We start from the raw sequence: 24291 nt of genomic DNA, 5'->3' as shown, positions 1-24291 counted from the left end.
ACCAATCTGATACCAATATTAAAAAAAAAAAAAAGCCAATGATATATTGCTGGAAACTATAGGAAAACTAACAATTGACAGTTTAAACTACTGGAGGTGGAAGATTTAAAAAAAAAAAAATTGTAATCAGCATGGATTTACTAAAGTATTTTTTACCGAATGAATCTATTAACATTCTATGAGGAAGTAAGCTGCCATCTAGATAAAGGGAGGCCAGTGGATGTAGTGTAACTGGATTTTGCAAAAGCATTCAATACAGCCCCCCATAAAACACTTAAATTTACAAACTAAAGTTTTTGTTTGCGGATAGAAAACCAGTTACAAGGGCATGACTAATTGGTGGTGGTAGCTAGTGAGTATTCAAAGCTGGTCTGGAGGAGAATGAGGTATCCCAAGGCTCTGTCCTAGGACCAATTCTGTTAAATCTATTCATAAATTATATATAGGTCAGTACAAATAGCTCAATCTCAGCGTTTGGTAACACAAAGCTAAAGTGGGGCAATAACTTCACAGCAGGATATAGAAACCTTACAAGTAGGCCTCAAAATAAAGAAATGGGCAAATACATGGTAAAGGTTTACTTTTGAAAAATTTAAAGTAATGCACTTGGGGCTAAATACATGAATGCAAGGGGGAGAATGCACAATTGCACATTTCCAGGTGAGGGGCGCACACACCACCCTTGCCAGCACCTGACAATCACTGACAGGGGAGAGACCTTGTGTAAACATGTCTCTCCTGCCAGCAGTAACATATTGCTGTGCATCTCTGCACAGTATGTTTCCCTAGTAAAACAGCACAGGTAACCCTTTGATTGTCCCAGATGTTAACCTCTTTCTGCCCAGTGCTTTTTATTAGCACTGATCACTGTACGAGTGTCAGAATTCCTACTGCAGTCCTGCTATGTTGCAGCACTGCCATTACAACACACTTGTAGACACTAACTTATGTAACATGTATTAGGATTTTTTTTTTTTTTTAAAAGCAAGACATGCAGCAGAATACATTGTCCTAAATTTAGGATAACATTTAAACATTTTTACTGGATGTTTATTGCAAAAAGTCAAAATCATTGGTTTTTAAAATGGTCAATCTTTGTTATAGTGCAAAAATATTAAACAGTTTATCAAATAGTAGTAAAAGAAAGCTGTGTGTGCGCATGCATGTGGTGGTGGGGGCAGGGGGACTGGCTATGGGACAGGAAGGGAAATGTCTGCAGGGGGACAGAATTTTGTTATAACCCTCCCCTATGCTAACCAAAAAAGGCACCTGGCACTTTTACCCCCTTCCTGCCCAGGCCAAGTTTCAGCGCTCACACTATGGTTACAATGTTGTATGACTGCACAATTGTCAAAGTTTTTTTTATCATTTTCTTCACACTAGAGCTTATTTTTTGCTAAACAAAAAGAAAAAAATTTGAAAAAACCTCTGGTTCCATTATAAAAGTTTGCAAATAATTGTTCTTCATAAATTTAGGCCAATATGTATTCTGCTACATTTCTTTGGTGAAAATAACCCAAATTAGTATTTATTATTTAGTCTGTAGGAAAGTTAGAGTTCAAACTATGGGATATATCTTAAAATTGATCAATCCTGAAGTATTGACAGTCCAAGAATGTTAGAACAGTACAGATATCCCTCAAATTACCCTTTTTGCAAAGTAGACAGTCAGACGCATTTCATAAACAGGCATGGTGAGTTTTTTGAAGTTGTAATTTGTCATAAATTTTGGAAAATTAAAAAAGGTTTTTTTACATACTGTCACCAGTACAGTGCCATCATACAACTGGTCTCCCAAACCTGTCACGGGCAGCTGTTCTGACCACCCAAACAGGTTTACCTGCATGCCTATCCTCCAGCTATGCTACCCATCACTTTGCTCATGGAATTTGGAGGCATTACCTACATATACATCAGAAAGATTTGCTTCTGTGACATTTACACAATCAAGTAATCTACAAGTGATGGCTGTCTGCACATTGTGGGGCCGATTGCAACACAAGCGAGATTTAAGCATGCTACTCCAATGTAGGCAATTTATAAAAACCTGTCAAAATGTTTGTGGTTTTCACATGTTGCTTTTAGATAACAAAGAAAATAGGTCACAGGTTGACAATTACACCCCCAATCCTCTGGGCAGCAGTACCAGAATGGACTAATAGTAAGAAACCCAAATGAAGATACTGACAAGTTTGACAGGTAAAGATATTTATTCAGTCATGACCACCACCAGAAAATGCAGCAAGTTAAAACCATTTTTCATTCTTCACGCATCTCAACTCCCTGCAACAGAAAATTGGGGGGAAAAAAATTAATCTTAGGGCAGGGCAAGGGGGGGGGGTTACACATTGCATCAGACTGGTCTCAGTCCCATATCCGCATATCTCATCCAAACTGTCCACAACAATTTATGAGCTCATCACAGACCAGTAACATGCCTTCATTTAGCTAGTCTTGTAGCAACTTACCTTTTTTACACCAGCTGTAACCCTGCAATAAAAAAAAAAAAAAAAAATTGTTAGTGAAAAAAAAAAAGCAATACAGATCTGAATCCAACCATGTGTCCTCTACCCTGGAAGCTCTGCAAGTCAGCATGCTAATATTTTTTAATGTTACAGACTAGCTATACATAGTTTTCCCTTGTTTTCTGAGACTGGTTAGTTTGGTTACTGTATTGCAAACAGGAAATCTGTATTTATACCCTATTCGGCTTGCACTAACATTTAGGCAGGGTATAAAGGCGTTTGTACAAAATTAGAACTGCCAAACTAATTTCAGAGTGGAAAATGTATCGTCAGTTATCGCATCTGACGGCACTTCCTATTCCAGAGTCTCATCATATTACAGTCCATTAGCACAAAAACTTTAGACTTCAGTTAAAATGTTGAATTGAGATATGTTTGATAAACTTACTTTAGGAACAGAGGCAGAATTCCATCCTGGAAAAGAAAAAAGCAAGCATTTAATAAAAATCAAACCTGTTCTCTTTGGCAGGGGGGGGGGGGGGGGGAATACAGAAGTGATATATTCAGAAAACAGCTTCTCAACAAGGGAGTTCTGCCGGTAATTCCAGCTATATTCAGTTTGTTTTCATCATGAATATCACCAATCCAACAGCAAAGGTAGATAGAGTAGGTGGCAATTAGACCATGACCAGGTACACAGCACGAAAAAACAAATTCCCAGCTCATTTACTAACCAGCAGGCTTGTAAGTTTGCAGTTTGTTTTTGACATGCATCACCCTTCCATGTATTTATTGCTACAAAACGTCAGTTATAGGTTGGGTGGTTGCCATTTGTTTGTACCGTTTGTTACGTTATCCAATGTGTCCACTCACAAATTCACTGACAGTCTCTGGCTGGGTGTCCAGTGCATACCTATAGCTTTGAGGCTTAAAATGTATAGTTAGGACTGCAGATATACTGGGTGCTGTGACATGACCACTGCAGCTAAGGCACATTTACATAACTTAACCTTGTTTAACAATGTGTGTTAAAACACAAGGGGTTAACTTTGTTTGCTGCAGTCTAGAAAGTGAGCAAGACATGCCTCGTCTTTCCATGTGCTTCTTGCTATGGAGAAGAGCTATAGGTTGGGGTGGTTGCCATTTTTGTATTCCAGGTACACAGCCTGAGTGTTACCTCTACCATATTTGACACCAGCTGTAAAATATGATTGCCACAGTAAACATAGAACCAAAAAGCTGCACTGTAGAACTGGTGACATAACAGGACTATTATGTTGGCTTCCTCTATAGCCCAACCCCTTCCAACTATTAAAACCAACTACTGTCTTTGTTTTTTGGATAGAGTCAGGGAGGGTTATAACCCCTGTCAGTTTTTGCCATCTGTGTCCCATTGGGGAGATTTCCCTTCCTGTTTTGGCTATGGGACAGGAAGTGAAGGGACAGAAAATTCCTGTAAGGGAATACCAAGGTGACACCAGAACGGTTTAGCATCATTGGAAAGGCTCAACCTCCCTAATGGGGAACCAACCTGACTGTTCAAATCCTTTCTATCCAAAACTAATCGTTCCACCTTCAGTGACATTTTAATCTGTATTGCACCACCACTCAAAACCACAAAACCAAGTTATACATCATATGCAGATAAGTTAGTTTTCTATGTCTTGGCCAAAACACATTTGTGTTTGGGCAAAGACAAGAATGAGTCTCATATGGACATGACGGTCCCAAACTTAACATGTTTGTGTTCTCTGTATAAAAACAGTGCACATCTCAGGCCCATTTGCTCAGACAAGTGACCAACATTCTCCATCACCAGATGTGTATTCATACCAAGATGCTCAGAAAGGTAGCATTCTCCAGCCCTGAGCAGACCAGGCCATTAAGAACTTTCCTATCTGCTCCTGTTTTGCCAATTGAGGCAACTGGCAGGAAAGTGGCAAGGCTTGAACATAAAAAAGGTCACTCAGACCTAAACACCTCTGTACCACCATTAATCTGTCATTTCAGCAGTTACCACCAATCTTACACTAGTAAAGGTTTCAATTTTGCATTACCTTAAATGTAAACTGTTCTTTGTTGCATTAAATGCATTCAGCCTCAGTGCACAAGCTGCAGAAAAAAATATAAAATAAAATTAATCAGTAAAGTTTATGATAAAAGTTGATGAAAAGGCAGAGCTGTGAGAGGGTTGAGTGACAGCTTATGGAACCAGTTGGAAAACCGAACCTGTCAAAGCCCCTCAGTTTTTCTTGCATGCTGTTGGAGATCCTGCTGCTACGAGCTAGCTGCAGGCCTCGGTTTACATGCATTGACAGATTCTCAGCTTGCTAAAGACATTGCTCAGCTTCACAGCTACTGTAACCAGGACTCGTACAACTATGCTTTGGCTGTGTCTTTTGGTGCCCTTTGCCTCTTCAAGGGCCACAAATGCATGTCAGGCAGCCATAGTACCATGTTTCTGCACTATGGAGAGAGCCAGTGTCCTGTCTACTTGAGAAATCTGAGCATCTGGACAGCAAATGGTAGTGCAGCATCATTCCTTTGCAGGAGCATACAACTGTAAAGTATTGAAGCAGCAAGGCACAATCCAGCACCAGCTGACAGGAAAAAAAGTTGGCATGCTTCAAAATTAAAGGTCACGACAGCCATTGATAAACTAAAGCAGAGATTTTCTACAAAGGTCCAGCTTTATTCATAAATTCCTCCCACAGCTACTATAAAGTAGCTCTGCAACAGAGAACCTGACCCCAGCTGTCTAGTAAGACGTGCCTTGTTTTCAGAACTTTGCAATCTGTTGCAGTTTGCTGCATACATCGGTCTCAATTTAAATAAAAACACTCCCCAGTATGGTTGTCCTTAAAAGAAGCAGCTATAGCAAGATATGCATTCTGCCATGGTCTACTTCTGAAAATGCTAGATGCCTGGCTGTCATGCTGATCCTATAACCTCAGGCCTTACAAAGCCACTGACTCAAAACAAAGTATATGGGTTAAACTACATGTAATAAAGACAGAGAGCATGTCAGCTACCATGTGAGGTCAGCAAGAGCAGCTTTTACTAGTTCTCAGTACAAGCTTCTGTTAGGCGTCACACACGTGTGGTTTTGGCACATCAGTCAATTCACAGCATTTTCTGGCACAGGTGCAGCTTGGCAAAATCTAGAACATGCTAAAACTACAGCAGTCAGTGAAAAGTCTGAAGCTGTACTCATTTAGGGCTGTATGTATTCAGGACCACATGCCTTAATTGCAGAATTCTGCTCTGTCCTCACAGCTCCAAATGAGCATACTAAAAACAAAGATCCATCCACTGTGCATTTTAGCCAGTCAGCGATGACAGTAGGGTTGGACACTGCACACTGGAAACACTGATATTTGACACAGATGAGCTAAACCACCCATGTGTTTGCATGTGGCCTTGGGACAAAATTAGTTCTGCTAGGTGAACAAAATCTAATTGTACTTTGGATAGGTAGGTTCTCATTTCTGATCATATGCAATTTTACAGTGTAATACAGGCCATACATGGGTCAAATTCTGAACACTTACTTTAGAAAAATAGCATATTGTGAGTTTTGTAATCTGATGGTACCACCATTAATTTTGAAATTTGGCCAACCAAGTCTTCAATTTCACCTCATGTTGCTAAAGAAAAGAACGTGGCCGGGGATCCTTTCTAGGTCACAGCCCAAGCTAATTTCTCTCTCAATTATATTTCACACAACTCCATAGATTAGAAATTAGTTTGTTTTTCAAAAACTTACGATCACTCAAATACGAAAAATTGGCTATTGCTGCGGCACACTAATAGGACAGAATTGGAAAAAAAATTCCTCAGTTATGTTGGAATTCGACCCATGCATGGCCTGCATTAGCTTTTACACAACCTTACCATTTCTAGTGCCACTGGAAGTCTTGAGTGTTCACCTGGGGATGCACCATTTGTGTAGTTTGTCAGTGTACACCTAAAAAAAAAAAAAAGTTTTGAATTAAACTCCAATCCAATGGGCAAATGTAAGCAGAACTGTAATAGATCTGGTTCACTAGTTAGGCAAAAGCCTGACATTCACTTGCAATGTCTGTAAAACTAAAAAAAAAAAATTCAAATGAAAGAACACCTACATCATGCAAGTGTCATTTCCCAAAATGTTGCCAAGTAGACAAAAAACCCTAAATAGCGACCGTCAAGGAAATGTTTATCTAGGCTCACTACTATCCACAGCAGCAATAAGTGCCGTCATGGCTTGGATTAGAGCCAAACCTCAAACCTGGGCTAAGTAACTTGGCGTTCTTTAAAGTAGAACTTTAGTCAGAAAGTTAGTTCCTGCTAGATCACTTGGGCTGGCCCCTTTTACATATACAGTTACACAAAACAAAAAAATAAGTGCTTATACTGCTTAAAATCCTGTAATACACTGGGAAGTTATTTACTAAAGTCAAATATACCATGCACTTCAAATGCAGTTGCTCTAGATCTGAGGGGAAGCTCAGACGATTTTTATCATCCAATCACACCCAAGTAAAAAATTGCTGTTTAATTCTTACATATGATTGAGTATTCTTTGCAAAGAAAAGCTTCACCTCGTTTACCAAGCTCTGGAGCAACTGCATAGTATATCTACCTTTAGTAAAATCAAATCCATTCTCACCCTGCTCTGCACATGTTCATTTGTGCTTTTTTAGCACTGACAAATCTAGAAGCTAATCTGCTGAGTCTGAAGATTTACTGCTCAGGGGCTCTAGTTCTCAGCAAAACAGCCTCCACCAAAAAGAAACCAGAACAATGCTGGAGGCAATTTACAGCACACCAACTTGGTAGGAGCATTAACATGGAATGTATGACGCTGGCCAACAAGCTTTTTAAGTTATGGGTAAAGTTCCACTTTAAGACGATCATATAAAAGCTGGATGGCCGACTAGAAGAGCCAGCAGAATAATTTGAAGCCTAGCCTTTGCAGACAGGAAAAGCTATGTTATATAGTATCAGTGCTTACGACTTACACCCTACCCTCTAAAATATTGTCAGTCCTGTAAAAGTGACCATGTAGTGACAGGGTCACTTTAAAACAGATGTCCAGAGTTGCAGTAAATGGAAGCAGGCAGGCTTTTTGATGCAGAAGAGACATGCCATGTCTTTTCTACAAGACATCACTTGCCTGTCCACTCAGTTTTCTACTGAATCCACAGCTCAGTGTGCTTTCTGCCAGAAACAGACTGTATTGCATATCTTCTGCTAGTCAATCAAGAGGCCAAAACTCAGCACCAAGGGAGAACATGACAGTGGCCAGTAAGGGATCCAACTGCCACATTGCTGGAAAGTGAAGGCAAGTGTATTATGAGTTTTGGTTCTGCTGTAAAGCATAACTAAAGGGCTCAACACTCCCATTTCCAACGGTCCCTTACCAGCACCTTCTGTTATCTGCTGTTTTGTGGCCGATGTGGGATGACCTCACTCCCGCACACAAGCCGGAGCCAATCATTCCAGTACATAGGTATTGGATGGGCTGCTGTAAGCAGAGCATGCACAGCTCAATTTATGTGCCAGGGATTACCATGAGCAGGCAGGTAGGTAGGTGTGGGTCACTGCAGACAAGAAAGCATTTTGCAATGAACTGCCTGCCCACTCGAATGTAACATTAGTTCTGCTTTAACCGATTTACTATGTTCACACCAGAACAGATGTACATAAAATTTTACAACTCACCAAGAGCTCTGTACACAATGTACTTTCGGTAAATTTAGGCAGGAACGAAAATCTATAAAAAAAGAAAAGAAAGTGAACTAAGGCAAAACAGTTTGGCAAAAAGTCACTCAAAAATACATATAAAATGTCACAGCACAAAAGTAAACCAGAAAGCGTAAAGGGAACCTATACCATACACATGTATGCCCATGAGAATGCACCAACTGGAGTTGGACTCCTCTGACCTCTCCTTATTGAGCACCCCTGACCTCACAGAAGTGCTTTGCTCCCCCCATACCAGATATACTACCCCACTACCTTTTTTCCCCCATCAAGAGGAGGAATATACCAAGACTGAAGCAGCTGTGCACAGTAGCCAAACAGCTTCAGTCAAGTACTGGAAAAGAAAGCTAGAAGTCACTTGGATGCCAAGCACAGGTGCACCAGATCCTGTGTTCCAATCTTAGCAAGTCTCCCCCCCCCCCCCCCAGCACATTGCAGTACAGTGAAAATGTGAGTGTAAGTGGGTTATTGGCGCTCATTAGATAGTGCAGTGTTAGGAAACCCATTCAAAATTTAATGAGGAACTCCAGTCAATCTGGGATTGATTAAAAGTCAGCAGCTACAAAAACTGTAGCTGCTGCCTTTAAGCACACTCCTGTCCCAGGAACCAGCGATGTCCTCATCTGAGCCGTCCTCTCTCCCTTGCATCACCATCTCAATTGTGGGCAACCGGGTGTGAGCTTGTGGCTTCACAGCCAAGTTCCCACTGCACAAGTCGCTCTGCGCCTCCTAAATGGTCCAGCAGTCTACTGATACCTGTGAATTGTCCCTGAATATTGTGGGTGGCACTCCAATTTAATGGGCTGGGGGGGGGGGGGAAGAATGTATAGGGAGGCAGAAGGTACACAATATACATGCCAAGATGTGCTCCACTGCCTAAGGGCAACTTAGGATTTTTCAATGAAGTGTTATAACACCTATCAGTTTTTTCTTGCAATCCACGCCTTATGTCCCTTCCATTTCCTGACCCACAGCTACCAGGAAGCGAGGGGAAATGCCTCCAAAAATGAGTTGCCACTAGAACTAGTTGAAAGATTTTCCCCTCCACTCTTGTTTTAGTGACAAGTAGAGAGGATGAATCTCCTTAATGGGAGGGGGGAATCCCTCTAGTTAGGCTTGGTTCACACCTAGGCCATTTGTAGTGCATTTTACAGAAACACTACAGTCCATTTAACTTGGTTTCTTATGGGACATGGTCACAGCTATGCTTTATTCATCTGCCAAGCTTTTGGAAAGAGCCAAAAGCCTTTTAAAACGCAAAAGTGCATTTTTGGTTCAACTGACTTCAATGGATACGTAGCAACAAAAATACACAAGAAATTCTGAAGGACCCTCTGCACACTGGTATATATCCTTTCAGACTATGCAATAAATAGGGATATTTGGTTCACACATATTGCAATACACATTTAAGCTGGCCAACTGCGTCAAAGTAATCCATCTATGGCCAGTCCTACTCTGCTCACGTGAATGCTACTGTGGACACAATGCTAGCTGTTGGGATTTGAGCACAGGGATCTCTTGTTTGTTGTATTGTTGGGTCAGTAGCCAGACCTGAACCTTGTAGCTCTCCCCATTGTGTCTTTTCCCCTATGCTAGCATTGTGTCCACAGTAGCATTTGCGTAGGCAGGGCAGAGTAGGACTGGCCATAGAGGGATTACTTTGACACAGTTGGCCAGCTTAAGCATGTATTGCAATATGTGTGAACCAAATATCCCTATTTATTGCATAGTCTGCTTGGAAGGGTATATACCAGTGTGCAGAGGGTCCTCAGAGTTTCTAGTGTTAATATGTGGTTACACCCCTTTAGCACCTGATGGATAAATGCATGCACTAGCTGTTGGGATTTGAGCACAGGGATCTTATTTGTAACCAAAATACACACCAACGAGCAGGGCTCAGTTTCCTCTTGTACCAAATTTTATTGTAACCAATGTCTGCATTCATTTTGTAAAGCGCTTCACAAACTGTTGGTGCTATATAAACCCTGTATAATAAATCTCTCAAAAACACACACAACAAAAATCACCGCAGAAACAGCACAAGTGTGAACCAGGACTTATCCTTTAAAGCCTAGATCCGCTGCTTTTTTATTTTTTTGTTTTTAAGGGTGAAGACTAAGCTCACTCACCCAACCTTACAGAAAACCATGCTCCCCTACAGTCCAGCAGTGGACTGTTCCTGTCTGGAGCACGCTGACATCAGGAACAGTCCATTTACAAGATTGACAGCCCGCGGGGGGGGGGGGGGGGGTACAAGAGCCAAGAGGACTAGTCTTGTGAGAGGATGATCGGCAGGTCACGTGATATGATATAGCTTCGGTGTCTTACAGCAAAACCATCATTTAACCTGTGCAGTGCTGGCACAGCCCTTTAAAAAAAAAAAAAATACCCCACATGGATTTCGGCTGTAAACGGAATGGCAGCAATGAGAAGCTTCTATGGTTACTGCACTGCCCATACATGCACACAGCTCCCCATACAGTGCGGCGGTAGCAGAGTATGACTCGGGATGGGTGAGGTGAATAGACAGCTCCCTGCATTCCATGTACTAGAAGAGCGCCCCCTCCGCCTGCACTGTGTACACAGAAGGAACTATACAACGTGTCTCTCCCCTCAATGTTGCTGACCTCCGCACAGCACAGCAGGAGCAGCGACCGTCAGAAGAGAAGTGTACTCTGGGCCTCTGCTTGACCGCGCTAGTTACACAGCCACTAACCCGGCTTCGATCAGGGCCTCGTCTAGAACACTCCACTACACAGCCCCAATACATACCTCGCTCTATCAGTCAGGGGGCCAGGCGAGGGTAGAGGCCTCAACCCGGCACACATGAGGCCCCAGCCACGCGGATGGCTCTAGCTTGTCAACGTGCTCCATTGCGCTCACCAGCACGGCACAGCCGGGAAGAGAACGAAGGGCAGCACGCTGCTACATTTGTACTGCTCCACGCCTTCTTTATTCCCCATCTGATTGGCTGACTCTCAGTGGGCAGGACAACGCAAGGCAGGATGGGAGAGCTGCCGTGCTTTATATCAGAATGAATGAATGCCTTCAGTGATCTGTGTGGGCTGACTGCATGTTACGGATGTATCACAAAGGGGAGGGGAAGTTTCTACAGGGGACAATCCTCAATCATGTGATTGGGTAAGGGTTCTTTCACGTGACTTAAGAGTCTGAAGATGGAAAAGGGAGGGGCTTGCTTCAGAAGCCCTAATGGTGTGTCTGCTACAATGTGATAGGATGAAGGGCTCACTAGAGGTTACAATGTGTACAGTGGAGCTGGTGGTCGCCATTTTAACCACTTTACCCCCTTCCTGACCAGGCCATTTTTTGTGATACGGTGCTGCGTTACTGTAACTGACAATTGCGCGGTCATGCAACGCCGCACCCAAATGAAAATTACATCCTTTTTTCCCCACACAAATAGAGCCTTCTTTTGGTGGTATTTGATTGACTGTGCATTTTTTATTTTTTGCGCTATAAACAAAAAAATCCTGACAATTTTGAAAAAGAAAAACAATATTTTTGACTTTTTGCTATTAAACATGTCCAGTAAAAAAAAATGTAAAAAATCAAATTTTGTCATAAATTTAGGCCAGAATGTATTCTGTATTCTTTGTTGAAAAAAATCCCAATACGTGTAAATGAATTGGCTTATGTGAAAGTTATAGCATTTACAAATGGTGGTATAGTGGAATTTTTTTTTTTTTACCAGTAATGGCAGCGATCAGCAACTTGTAGCGGGACTGCAGCAGGCATTCTGACACTGGGGGGAACTGACTTGGTGTCACTGACATCCCCAGTGACACCAATACAGTGATCAGTGCTAATAAAAAGCACTGACACTGTACTAATGGCACTGGGCAGGAAAGGGTTAACATGAGGGGTGATCAAAGGGTTAACTGTGTGCTGTTTTACTATGCGGGCTGTGTGTGTGTTTCACTATAAGCACATTGCTTTGTATGGCTCTGCTATGCAGAGCCATACAAAGTAGTGTGCAGGAGCTGACGGAAGAGATCTGTATTGTTTACATACAGGTGTCTCCTCCTTCAAAAATCCTTGGGGATCACCGGGTGCCGGCGGGAAATCACTGGCCAGGACCCAGCAATTGACAGCCAAGGCTACAAATGGCGACGCAGGTAGGGCGCACACGCCCCCCTACCCAGAACTGCAACATCACGTATATATACACGTGATTTTGCACACCCGTGCTGCCCTGTAGCAGTATTTCTGCTATAGGGTGACGCGGAAGCAGTTAAAACCGAAGCAGTTAAAACTGGATCAGTGTAAGTAAATGCAGGGGTTGGACAAAATTATGGAAACACCAGGTAAAAGAATGAAATCGTTACCTAGTATGGTGTTGGACTGCCTTTGGCATTCAAGACGGCCTGGATTCCCCTGGGAACTGACAAATATAGGTCTTGGATGGTGGGTAATAGGATCTTATATCACTCTTCATGCAAAAATCTTTCCAGTTCTCGCAGAGATGCCAGAGGTGGAAAAGGAGCCTGAACCGTGCTCTCTATAATGAAATATAGTGGCTTTATGAAACTGAGGTCCGGCGCCTGCAGTGCCCAGGGAAGGTGCGAGACTTTGCATGTTCATCAAACCATGATTTGACACCAATTGTGAATCGAAGCAATTTTCGTCTTGGTAAATGGTTCTGTCTTTGGGAAACATTGCCAGCACAATGGGGTGCACATGGTCGGCCAAAATTTGTACATTTTCGCTGGCAGTCCTTAACCACTTGCCTACAGGGCACTTATACCCCCTTCCTGCCCAGGCCAATTTCCAGCTTTCAGTGCTGTCGCACTTTGACAATTGCACGGTCATGCAACACTGTACCCATGTGAAATTTTATCATTTTTTTGTGACAGATAGAGCTTTATTTTGGTGGTATTTAATCACCTCTGGATTTTTTATTTTTTCTTAAACAAACCAAAAACCACTGAAAAGTTTGAAAAAAAAATGTTTTTTCTTAGTTTTTGTTATAAAATTTTGTAAATAAGTGATTTTTCTCCTTCACTGATGTGCGCTAATGAGGCTGCACTGATGGACACTGATAGGCAGCACTGATTGGCATTGATAGGTGGCACTGAAAGGCAGCTCAGATGGGCATTGATATGTGTCACTGATGAGCACTGACATAAGGCACTGATGGACATTGACAGGTGGCACTGCTGGGGCTACACTGATCATCAGTGCCCTGATGATCAGTGTACATGTCCCCTCCACAGAAAGCCCATTACCGGCTCTCCTCTCGAGCTGTCAGCGTGACAGGAGGAGAGAACTACCGATAACTGTGATTTGCCGAAAGGAGTACAGATAGCAAAAGGGAGGAGGTGAAGGCTGTGCTCTCTGATCAGATTGTACTGGGCTTGATCTCCCACTATCTCCTTCCCCCATTGCTCCTGTCCCAGCAGCAAAAATAGTAGGAGCTAAGCAAACCCTGCAAAGTTGATCGGAGTGTGTTCTGTGTTATCTCTGGTATACAGACAGGTGGGAAGGGAGCTGGAGGGGGTGGGGGGAGAGCACAGCCCACACCTCCTCCGGTTCTCATCGCCTCTTTGTCGCTGTCATTACTCCTGTAGTGATGAGAGCCATGTTGTGGGAAGAGACATTTTCTGATAAAAGGGGGGATTTGGAGGAGGGAGGACCCGGAGGGATTTAAAACCTACTGACCAAACCACTCTGCCTTACAATCTAGTTTAGGGCATGCAGTGTGGTAACACATGCAAATTCATACATTTTTCCATACCGCAAAAAATGCACTCTCTTTTGCAGATGCAGGTGGGTGCCATTAAATTTCTTAATGACACTCCCACTCATCTAGCAAATATGCATAAATTGGTAACCATTAAAACATAGTACCGCAGTACCTTATCTTTTGATGCAGGACAATTTTTAAAAAATCATGCCAGCACCTTTTTTTGTGTGTTTCATAAGCATAGAACAGCCTAATAAAAAGATGCACCGCCTGGTAACGCGCAAAATAAAACAAGCGCATGCGGTGTGAACAAGCCCTCAGACGTGTGCCCCAGGATTGTGCACAATTCTAAAAAGGTGACTTGACTGGGGAAAAAGAAAAAAAAAAAAAGGTTGAACACCACTGGTCTGGATTATGGATGCTCTGATCTGACCCAGGAAGTCAGAGAGGAAGAACTATACCCGGCTGGCTGGATATGCCCCTCCAGAAGAGCTTCTTCCTGCTGATCTAGGCATCCCTTCATGTTTTCTTACCCCTTGTTCACATATCTGCGTTCCTGTGGTCTGCGTTTTGCATGGGCACAAGAGCTCATTCATTTGAATGGACTCCTGTGCCCCGGGACACGAAGGGAAGAAATCCCTGCACTTCTTCTGAAACCACAGCCCGCATGGGAACCTCAGTTCCCAGTACGGTTGCAATTTTCAGTGCGGGTGGCATGCCATTAGAATGGCACCCGCTCGCGGGTCCGCATTCTTCTGTGTGGGTTGTTTGGCTGCACGGATTTCTGTGCGGATCCACAGCTGCACCACCTGCACATATATGAACCTAGCCTTAGCATTAAGCCCTGCTGAACAGGCCCCTGGATTTCTTTCAGTAGACTGGTTCTCAGGCCACCAATAGGAATTTTTTTTAATTCCAAAAAAATTGTATGTGCATTATATTATTAGATTTTACCTTTAAGTGTTTGTTACTCCAGCCTTTCATATACTTGATATGTGTCTATTGTACTTGGGTTGAAAAGCATCCTGTGCTCTTTGCATTGCTTTCTTTGTTGAAATATCTGGTGATCCTGCCAGTCCCACTGCTTTCCTATTGCACACTGACCATGCTGGGCATGAGAGCACATTCATTCTAGCATGGCTAATTTTCTGGCTGTGCTGTGCAAACAGCTTGGCTGTCCCCCAATGACCAGAACTTGTGCTGACAAACCTACTGCACAACTCCTCACTAGGAAAATCAGTGTATTGCAACAATTTCCCTGCCTCCTACTGATACAGCTGAAAACAGAGGTTATAGGATCACTATTTAAAATAATAAAAAAAAAAAGGCATTTAAAATCTATACCTATGGGTGGGTCATTCTACAAGGTGACGGTTCACTTATACTTTAAAGAAACTGTATCACACTAGGTCATTGTACTTACTTGCCATCTACTTTTATGACTTGCAAACTGCCATGCCTAATAAAACAAAAATGTGTGTGTGCATATATATTTATTTTTATTTAAATAGGCTTGACAGTTGTTTCCAAGTCATAAAAGCAGATGGCAAGAGAGCCTTTATCTTTGTTCCCATCGCACACATTCCTGGCAGTATGGCTCCATGGCTCCTTAATGGGAGGTGCTGTAGTGACTACCAGCTGGGACTGGAAACATAGGCAAACATACATATTCATCAGCACACCATGAAGCTCCAATATGGTCCAAAAAAAAAAAAAAATCACATCGCAAAAAGATAGTGCAACGTTTTGGAACCGCGTAGGACCCCATCGTCAGGCACATGATCACATGCCTGACAAAGGGGTCCTGTGCGGCTCCGAAACATTGCACTTTTTGTGATATGATCTTTTTGCAATAAAAACCTTTTTGGACCATATTGGAGATCCATGGTGTGCTGGCGAATATGTACATTTGCCACAAGAGAGCCTGACCATCGATATTTGACTAAAGTTACTTTTCTAGTCTGGAGTCTGTTGTCCCGATTATTCAATCAAATGTTACTTTATCGATAATTTTCCAATACAAATTTGAATGGCACTGGGTACGTTTGAGAATCAGGAAGCATTTGCATTTTATAAAGGTAGACCCTGAAGGCAACATTTTTATTTACAGTTTAATAAAGTACACCTTGCATAGGAGAAATACATGCACCGCAGTTGCCGACTTCATAGCTAGCTGCCGGTTTGGCTGCAAAATGTCCGATTCTCTGGTTTGAAACAAGGACACAGAATATGAAAGTCACATCTCTACTTGTTCCAGGTCACTCACTGGAAAATATCATAGTACAACACACCAGGCAGCTATTTTCAAAATTCAATAATGATAGTCCCATATTGCTCTCATGATTTTTTTAACACAGTCATGTTGCTTTCAATTTATTTTTATATTCCTGTGTAAGATTTAAAAAAAACATTTGTCTATGCAGTTACAGCCTTGTGCCTAGGATTTAAAAGAGACTCTGCCATGGATAAAAGAAAAAAAAAATGCATGTATGAAACATAGGCAAATTGAGGTCTCTCAAACCCTCCTGTCATAGCCGAATACTGGACGTTCCGAAAGGCAAGGGTCATACACTTTCACAGAGTTTCAGAGCTTACTGCCCCCACAAATTTCTAATGAGCCATCATTATGATCAGCTGCCTTGCTGGTGATTAGGAATGTGCAGAAGGCAGGTAGGGGCAAGACAATCATGAAGTGTTGGGGCTTTGGCGGGGGAATTTAAGATGCTGCTACAGGTATGTGCAGGCACCTTCAGGTGACTTTTCGTTATCTTTGTGGAAGACATCTCTTTATTGGACACCTGCACACACAGTCATCTACTCACGTTTTGTTAGACCACTACGAAGCACCAAAAAGTGACTACACTTTGCAAACCCAGAAACTCTGCTCCCATGTCCAATCTCTTAGATTGTACACCCCTTGAGGCTTAGGGACTGATGTGAATGTATAATATATATGTAAAGCGCTGCGTAAATTAACGGCGCTATATAAGTACCTGAAATAATCTACTGTATGCTAATGAACACTGGCTGTACTTGTAATCCCATCCAAGCATCTTTTGTACCAGCCTTTTTCCATTACATGCACAAATTGCTGGCATATTAACCCTGTATAATAATTTCTGGAGTTCTGCTATTGTGTGATGACAAATAAGTTATAAACCCACTGAAATTATATTGTTTTTGCTTTTTTATTAATTTTAACTTTTTTTTTTTTATAAAGAGCTTTATTATAAAAAATACTTGATCAGACAGTTACTACACAAATGTACTACAAAATAAAAAAAAAAAAAAAGGACAGACCCAAGACAAAAGAAAAAGACAGTAATAATCAATGCCAGAATGTTTGTTTAAACATTAAGGGGCATAATTCTGGATGCAAAATGTAGCTACTTGTGCCAGAAAATAGCAATCATGATCTGACAAAATTAACATCAGAATTTGATGTTGGTGTACAAAACAGTTTGGAGTAACAAATCCATTAATACTTTGATGATCATCTTGGTTTGAAATACTTCAGCAGCCATAAATAGGTGTGTTCAAATGAAGAAATCCAGTCCAAAATTAAATCAATCCAATGTCCATCTATAGTTAACTACATGGTTGGTGCAGGACCCCCAGTGGTGGGTTGACGAGGTATATTGTACATGACACCAAGGAACTGATCAGCAATACGTCCTGCCTCTCTCAAACCACTCAGGAGAGCTCCATGAACTGTAGCTGGATAATTCCTGATGGTGTGCTCACCAGCAAAGAACAAGCGAGGGATAGGCTAGAGAGAAAAAAAAAAAAAAAATCAAATCAGGTACAGTGTGGACTGACAGTTAAAGCGGAGTTGCAGCTGAAAAAAAAAAAAAGTCAACAGCTCCAAAAACTGTAGCTGCTGACTTTTAAAATAGAGACACTTACCTTTCCCTCGGTGTCCTCCTCATGGCTGGTTTCACCAAAGGTGCCAATCCTTAAATGGGGAGCGGGAGACAAAGGCTTAAAGCGGAACCTCCCATTTTGGGTGGAGCTCCGCTTTAAGCATATTAAGAACATATCACCAAGTTTAGGTCAGTCCTCTTCCATATCTGTTCTACTTCAGGATTATTTTTAAACCTGCCTTACAGTAAAACCATTTTCTCCAATCCTTCCCTGCTTTATCATGCTAATATTAGGTAGAATGGATAGATTAGTATTCACTTAAATTCTTGTGACAAGACATGTGGTGCACGGTTTGGTTAAAATCAGGCCAGCCCTAAATTCTATGCAGGAAGGTAAAAAACCTGTGGGCAGCAGCCCCATTATATTTATCGGAGGCCCATAGTAATCCAGCAATGTGCACAACAGCCTCGGTTCTTCAGGGACTCTCCCTCCTCATTGGCTCCCGTTGCAGTCAATCACAGCCGGTGAGCCAATGAGTAGAGAAAGGGTGTGAGACCGAGCCGCAGCTGTGTGTGAATGGGCACAAGTAGCAGTTGCTCGGGAGCGAGCCTGCTTGGGTGCCCCCTTAGTAAGCTGCTTGCTCTGGGGGCACGAGGGAGGGGCCAGGTGCGCCAGCGAGGAACCAAAGAACAGGATCGGTAATGCAAAAACTACTTTAGAAACCGCACTGCAGAAAATCAGAAATGTGAAGACACTGACATTCATTAGATGCAATTTCAATTCCCAAATGGCACTGGTATGACCGGGCACTTAATATCACTTTAAATACACACTGTTCTGAGCATTTTCGAGTTGCCATAGTGACAAGGAATTGCTAAGCCTCAGCCTTAAGGGATATTGAGCGTCTTTAGGTGGGGTCCACACTGTTGTAGTGGAGCTTCATGTGTTTGTGTGCTGTTGTGCCATTCATTCTTAATGGCGTCCACAAGTACCTTACCAACGCAGCTTCATTTTAAGTGCAATACAATGCAGAGTGACACTGTGTGTTGCATTAAAAACAACTTTTTGATGCATTAGGTAGAATGGGCTGCCTTACCCCACTGCAACATTATGAACCCTGCTTTACTGTTTAGCTGTACTCACAGAGGGAGATTATGTTAAATGGACCTGAGCCTTCAACTCTATGAAGAAAAGTGAGGAACGTGGTACTATGCATGTGCTACTATCAGTCAAGTGAGAATAGCAGTGGGTCATGACTCTGGCAAGCCACATAAAAATTGTGTTTGATTTGGAGTTTGATTTAGAAAAAAAGGTTTTTAAATTAACAACCTATGCCAGACTTATGGAACTCTGAAACAGCCACGCTAGCTAATAAAGTATACATGGGAACATTTCTCAGCTTGCATCAACTATTCACACTGATGAAAAGGACTGAGTGTCCTTTCACACGGGCATTCCATTTTTTTCCATCAGTTTAGTCATGTTTTTTTCCAAGAAAAAAATGGAACAGTTCACATCAGTTTTTCATCAGTTTACATCCTTTACCAATGCAAAAATGGACTGTATATCCATATACAGATGAAACTCGAAAAATTAGAATCTCGTGCAATAGTTCACTTATTTCAATAATGCAACGTAAAAGATGAAACTAATATATGAGATAGACTCATTACATGCAAAGCAAGATAGTTCAAGCCGTGATTTGTCATAATTGTGATGATTATGGCTTACAGCTCATGAAACCCCAAATCCACAATCTCAGAGAATTAGAATATTACATGCAATCAATAAAACAAGGATTGTACATAGAACAATATCGGACCTCTGAAAAGTATAAGCATGCATATGTACTCAGTACTTGGTTTGGGCCCCTTTTGCAGCAATTACTGCCTCAATGCGGTGTGGCATGGAAGCTATCAGCCTGTGGCACTGCTGAGGTGTTATGGAAGACCAGGATGCTTCAATAGCGGCCTTCAGCTCTTCTGCATTGTTCGGTCTCATGTCTCTCATCTTTCTCTTGCCAATCCCCCATAGATTCTCTATGGGGTTTAGGGCAGGCGAGTTTGCTGGCCAATCAAGCACAGTAATCCCACGGTCATTGAACCAGGTTTTGGTGCTTTTGGCAGTGTGGGCAGTTGCCAAGTCCTGCTGGAAAATTAAGTCAGCATCTCCATAAAGCTCATCTGCAGAAGGAAGCATGAAGTGCTCCAAAATCTCCTGGTAGACGGCTGTGTTGACCCTGGACTTAATGAAGCACAGTGGACCAATACCAGCAGATGACATGGCTCCCCAAATCAACACAGACTGTGGAAACTTCACACTGGACTTCAAGCATCTTGCAGTGTGTGCCTCTCCATTCTTCCTCCATACTCTGAGTCCTTGGTTTCCAAATGAGATGGAAAAGTTGCTCTCATCAGAAAAGAGGACTTTGGACCACTGAGCAATAGACCAGGTCTGTTTTTCTTTAGCCCAGGTAAGACACTTCTGACGTTGTTTGCTGTTCACGAGCGGCTTGACAAGAGGAATACGACATTTGAAGCCCCTGTCCAGGATCCATCTGTGTGTGGTGGCTCTTGATGCACTAACTCCAGCCTCAGTCCACTCCTTGTGAAAGTCCCCAACACTTTTGAATGGCCTTTTCCTGACAATCCTCTCCAGGCTGTGGTCATCCCTGCTGCTTGTACACCTTTTTCTTCCACACTTTACCCTTCCACATAACTTTCTATTAATGAGCTTTGATACAGCACTTTGGGAACATCCAACTTCTTTTGCAATTACCTTTTGCGGCTTTCCCTCCTTATGGAGGGTGTCAATGATGGTTTTCTGCACAACTGTCAGGTCAGCAGTTTTTCCCATGATTGTGATTCCTACTGAACCAGACTGAGAGACCATTTGAAGGCTCAGGAACCCTTTGCAGGTGTTATGGCTTAATTAGCTGATTAGAGTGGGACACTTTGAGCCTAGAATATTGCACCTTTTCACAATATTCTAATTTTCTGAGATTGTGGATTTGGGGTTTTCATGAGCTGTAAGACATAATCATCACAATTATGACAAATCACGCCTTGAACTATCTTGCTTTACATGTAATGAGTCTATCTCATATATTTGTTTCACCTTTTAAGTTGCATTACTGAAATAAATGAACTTTTGCACGATATTCTAATTTTTCGAGTTTCACCTGTACATCCATTTTTCGTCCGTTCCGTTTTTTTTCTTTACGGAAGAAAAATAATTTTCTTCCGTTCAAAAAAACAGATGTTAATGGATATGGACATTAATGGATGTAAACGGAAGATCATCCATTTGGATCCGCTAGTCCATGAAATACATGGGTGTCCGTTTTTCAACCGTAAATGGACAGATGAAAAAAATGGACATATGGAACGCCCATGTGAAAGAGCCCTTATATTGACACTTTCTACTCCATCAATTATAAAATCACATTTCAAAACACTTGCAGCACCTGTCAACATGCTACAAGCCAAATTAGTGACCAGAGGGGGTATGGCACATATCAGCCTAACCACTAAGGTTTGCACTTACAGGAGTTTTCCTATAAAGGCTAATTTGAGAGGTAGCATATTAATTGTATGACTTTTCTACACACACTCAGAGATAGAACATTTAATTCCACATGCAATAAATGTAAGGAACATGCATGGTTAAAACAGAGTGCATAGATTTCAGCTTTCATTGTGATATTTAACTCACCTGAGGTGCTCCAGGAATGGCAGGACCTGGAGTAATTGGTTGAGCCATTAAGTCATAATCATTCCCAGAAGAACCAGCTGCTACATAAGAGTAAGAACCACGGGCCCATGGATCAGCACGCCACCGACTCACAACAGTTTCCTTTGGCTAGACGGAATTATATCAAATCTCATTATTATTTATAAAACATTTATTTTTCCAAGTTAGGCTTAGTTACTTTTGGTTCAAATTTCCAGAGTAAGTGGAGGCTACTGGATACATGAAGATATGATAGTTGCTGCCCTGTCAACTGCTCATCCTCAATCAATATTCCAAAGCCTTTTTCACACTTGAATGTTGCGGTAACACGTGCATTACCACAATGCACTGATACATACCTGTTCCATGTGCCATGAATTTCCATTCATTCTGCCATTCACTCAACCCTACTTGATTTTCTTCCAGCAGTAGATGGGAAGTCCCTATTCTGCTGCTGGAACACAGCATTGTATACTGTATGTAGCCGATTCTACTTACAGTTTATACAGCGCAGACAGTGGCTGCGCTGTTAGGTTATTTGAGCCAGCTTGGCCAAGATTAAGTATTTAAAATGAAATAAAACATTGACTTAGGCTTTACAGAAAAATATATTTGAGCCAATAGTAATATTGTAATACTGAAATTTTTCACATTTGCACGGTAACAGTGAGGCTCAAAAGCTACATTTTTGTTTTCATGGTTCATACGTAGCTTGCATTTGGGGCTTGGTAGTCAAAGTGTAGTTTACATGATAACATGTATAAAACTTAAATTAGAACTAAAAGTGAAACAATAATTATCATTATGGATAGAGTATGAGAGAGTTAAAACCCCTGTTTATAACCCCTGATGAGTCTGTATCCCACGGGGGAGATTTCTCTTTGTCTTGGCAAAAAATAAATAAATAAAAGGAAGTGAGGTGAAATCCCTCCAAAATAAAAAGGTATCCCTGGTTGTCTCCAGGGTCAGTGGAACTAGTGTTACCACTGGAAGATTGCCTCTCTAATCCCCTCCGATTCGAACCTAAAATTTGTGATTTTCTTTCACACTTGCAGTGATAATGGCTAACAGTACAAATACAGGAGGGTGAATCCCTAGACAGGTTTGAAAGCCTGACGGGTTCAAATCCATCACCACTTTATCCAAAGCTTTAAAAAAAAAAAAATGGTTTTGCCTTTAGTTATACTTTAACACATACCACAAACAAACACAAATTCAATATTTGGCTGTGAAAGATGTACCTGTGGAACTGCACTACTTCCAAATATCCCTTTGAGAATGGCTAAACAACGTCCGACTATAACATCATCACTGATATTTTCCATGATCCCAGCTGCTTCTCCTGCTACTAAGGCCAGAAGTATTGGTGCTGTCAAACAAAACCATCTTATTAAGGACAAAGAACAGCTGTTTTTAAACTGGATAGAATAAAAGTTAATGTACACTTTTAGAAACATAGAAGGGAAAAAAAAATCCCATGGGAAATATTATATTATTATACAGTATATAGCGCCAAAGGGTATGCTCAGCACTGTACAGTAGCAAGGGGGACAGAACATGAGACAAGACAGTAACAATACAATACACGAGGGGTTCGAGGGTCCTGCTCTTTCGAGCTTACAATTTAGGAGGGAGGGGAAGGTGGAGATGGCTGTGGGGGATGGAGTGGTGGGAGGAGTGGAGGAGGTTGTTAGGTGAGGTCAGGTGTTATGTGAGGTTGGGGTAGGCTTCCCTGAAGAGGAGGGTTTTCAGGGTGCGCCTGAAGGTGAGGAGGGTGGGTGACAGTCTGATGGATTGGGGTAGGGAGTTCCAGAGGATGGGGGAAGTCCTAGAGAAGTCCTGCAACCGGGCGTGGGAGGAGGAGACCAGGGAGCTAGAGAGTAGGAGGTCCTGTGAGGAGCGGAGAGCACGGGTAGGGTAGTATTTGGGTATCAGGTCAGTTATGTAGGTTGGGGCGGCGTTGTGAATGGCTTTGTAGGTCAGGGTTAGCAGTTTGAATTTGATGCGTTGGGCAATCGGGAGCCAGTGAAGGGATTGGCAGGAATAAATAGGACGTTTGTACTCGCCATGAAAAAACACTTTCTTGTCCATTGAGGGAAACAAGAAGCTGTGTTATACCAGCACCTACTGTAGGATTGAACACTAGCAAACAGAACTGTAGGACCATCAAAGATAACCCCTCTCAGTACCAAGATGTCTCAGTTTTTAGAAAAGCAGTATAGAGCATGACAAACACAGATTGGTATCCATCCATTAAGGAATCAGCTGCAGCCTTGCAAAAATTAGGGAATGAAGAAAAGACTAAGAAGCCATCACAATATTTGTACAGTGTTTTATTTTGTCAGAAAATGGTAGAACCCAATCCTTTAGACCACAAGCTTGGATGATGGTCTGTCTGATCTAGAGATGGGTGGAATAAGAAGCTGATGCACCCTTAAGGGGTCCATCCAGAATTACAAATAGGAAAATCAGATTCCTGAAAATAAGCAGGGGCTCACTGACTAAGCCACATCCAGGCAACAGAAGGAAATTGACTTTTGGTGAACCTTAGTCACATAGGACAGGATGAGGATGTCCTGGTTAAAGTGAAAGGCAGAAAATAACTTGGGCAAAAAGAAAGTCCTGGGCCTTAACATCTTATTCAAAACCAAAAATGTTTCCTTGCAGGATAAGGCTGTCAACTCAGATACTCTTCTCACAGAAGTGAAGACTACCAGGGTAAGACCAGAGAGAGAAACGTCTCTAATAGGTTTCAAAGGTAGTTTGAGAGAAAAC

General features: G+C 42.0%; 1 protein-coding gene, 1 long non-coding RNA gene and 5 other non-coding genes across 7 annotated transcripts in view; all 7 read right to left on the bottom strand.

The window, feature by feature from the left end:
- Positions 1-2191: 2191 nt before the first annotated feature.
- On the bottom strand, positions 2192-11282 carry LOC149431520 (uncharacterized). The gene is made up of 7 exons (XR_016309245.1): positions 10989-11282; positions 8172-8223; positions 6360-6432; positions 4523-4577; positions 2914-2939; positions 2469-2490; positions 2192-2283 (listed from the first exon to the last, which is right to left on the bottom strand). It is a non-coding gene; the product is annotated as an uncharacterized LOC149431520 (long non-coding RNA).
- LOC149431525 (small nucleolar RNA SNORD99) lies at positions 2357-2431 on the bottom strand. Its single transcript, XR_016309247.1, has one exon. It is a non-coding gene; the product is annotated as a small nucleolar RNA SNORD99 (small nucleolar RNA).
- Positions 2773-2844, bottom strand: LOC149431524 (small nucleolar RNA SNORD49). Its single transcript, XR_016309250.1, has one exon. It is a non-coding gene; the product is annotated as a small nucleolar RNA SNORD49 (small nucleolar RNA).
- Positions 3027-3099, bottom strand: LOC149431523 (small nucleolar RNA SNORD65). The gene has a single exon (XR_016309251.1). It is a non-coding gene; the product is annotated as a small nucleolar RNA SNORD65 (small nucleolar RNA).
- LOC149431522 (small nucleolar RNA SNORA16B/SNORA16A family) lies at positions 6597-6727 on the bottom strand. The gene has a single exon (XR_016309248.1). It is a non-coding gene; the product is annotated as a small nucleolar RNA SNORA16B/SNORA16A family (small nucleolar RNA).
- LOC149431521 (small nucleolar RNA SNORA16B/SNORA16A family) lies at positions 10816-10953 on the bottom strand. Its single transcript, XR_016309249.1, has one exon. It is a non-coding gene; the product is annotated as a small nucleolar RNA SNORA16B/SNORA16A family (small nucleolar RNA).
- A 4706-nt stretch (positions 11283-15988) lies between the features above and the next one.
- Positions 15989-24291, bottom strand: part of LOC149431519 (lysine-specific histone demethylase 1A) — a 59774-nt gene continuing 51471 nt past the window's right edge. The window contains exons 17-19 of the mRNA XM_089665513.1: positions 22758-22885; positions 21499-21645; positions 15989-17689 (exon numbers count right to left, since the gene is read on the bottom strand). Of these exons, the coding sequence (XP_089521639.1) occupies positions 17513-17689; positions 21499-21645; positions 22758-22885 (452 nt within the window). The 3' untranslated portion in view covers positions 15989-17512. The remainder of the gene's footprint in view (positions 17690-21498; positions 21646-22757; positions 22886-24291) is intronic.

The sequence above is a fragment of the Staurois parvus genome, unplaced genomic scaffold (assembly GCF_062004578.1).
Source record: "Staurois parvus isolate SC_StPar_1 unplaced genomic scaffold, SC_StPar_1.0 ptg002226l, whole genome shotgun sequence".
In the NCBI taxonomy this organism is placed as follows: Eukaryota; Metazoa; Chordata; class Amphibia; order Anura; family Ranidae; genus Staurois; species Staurois parvus.
This window is presented reverse-complemented; position numbering and strand designations above follow the sequence as displayed.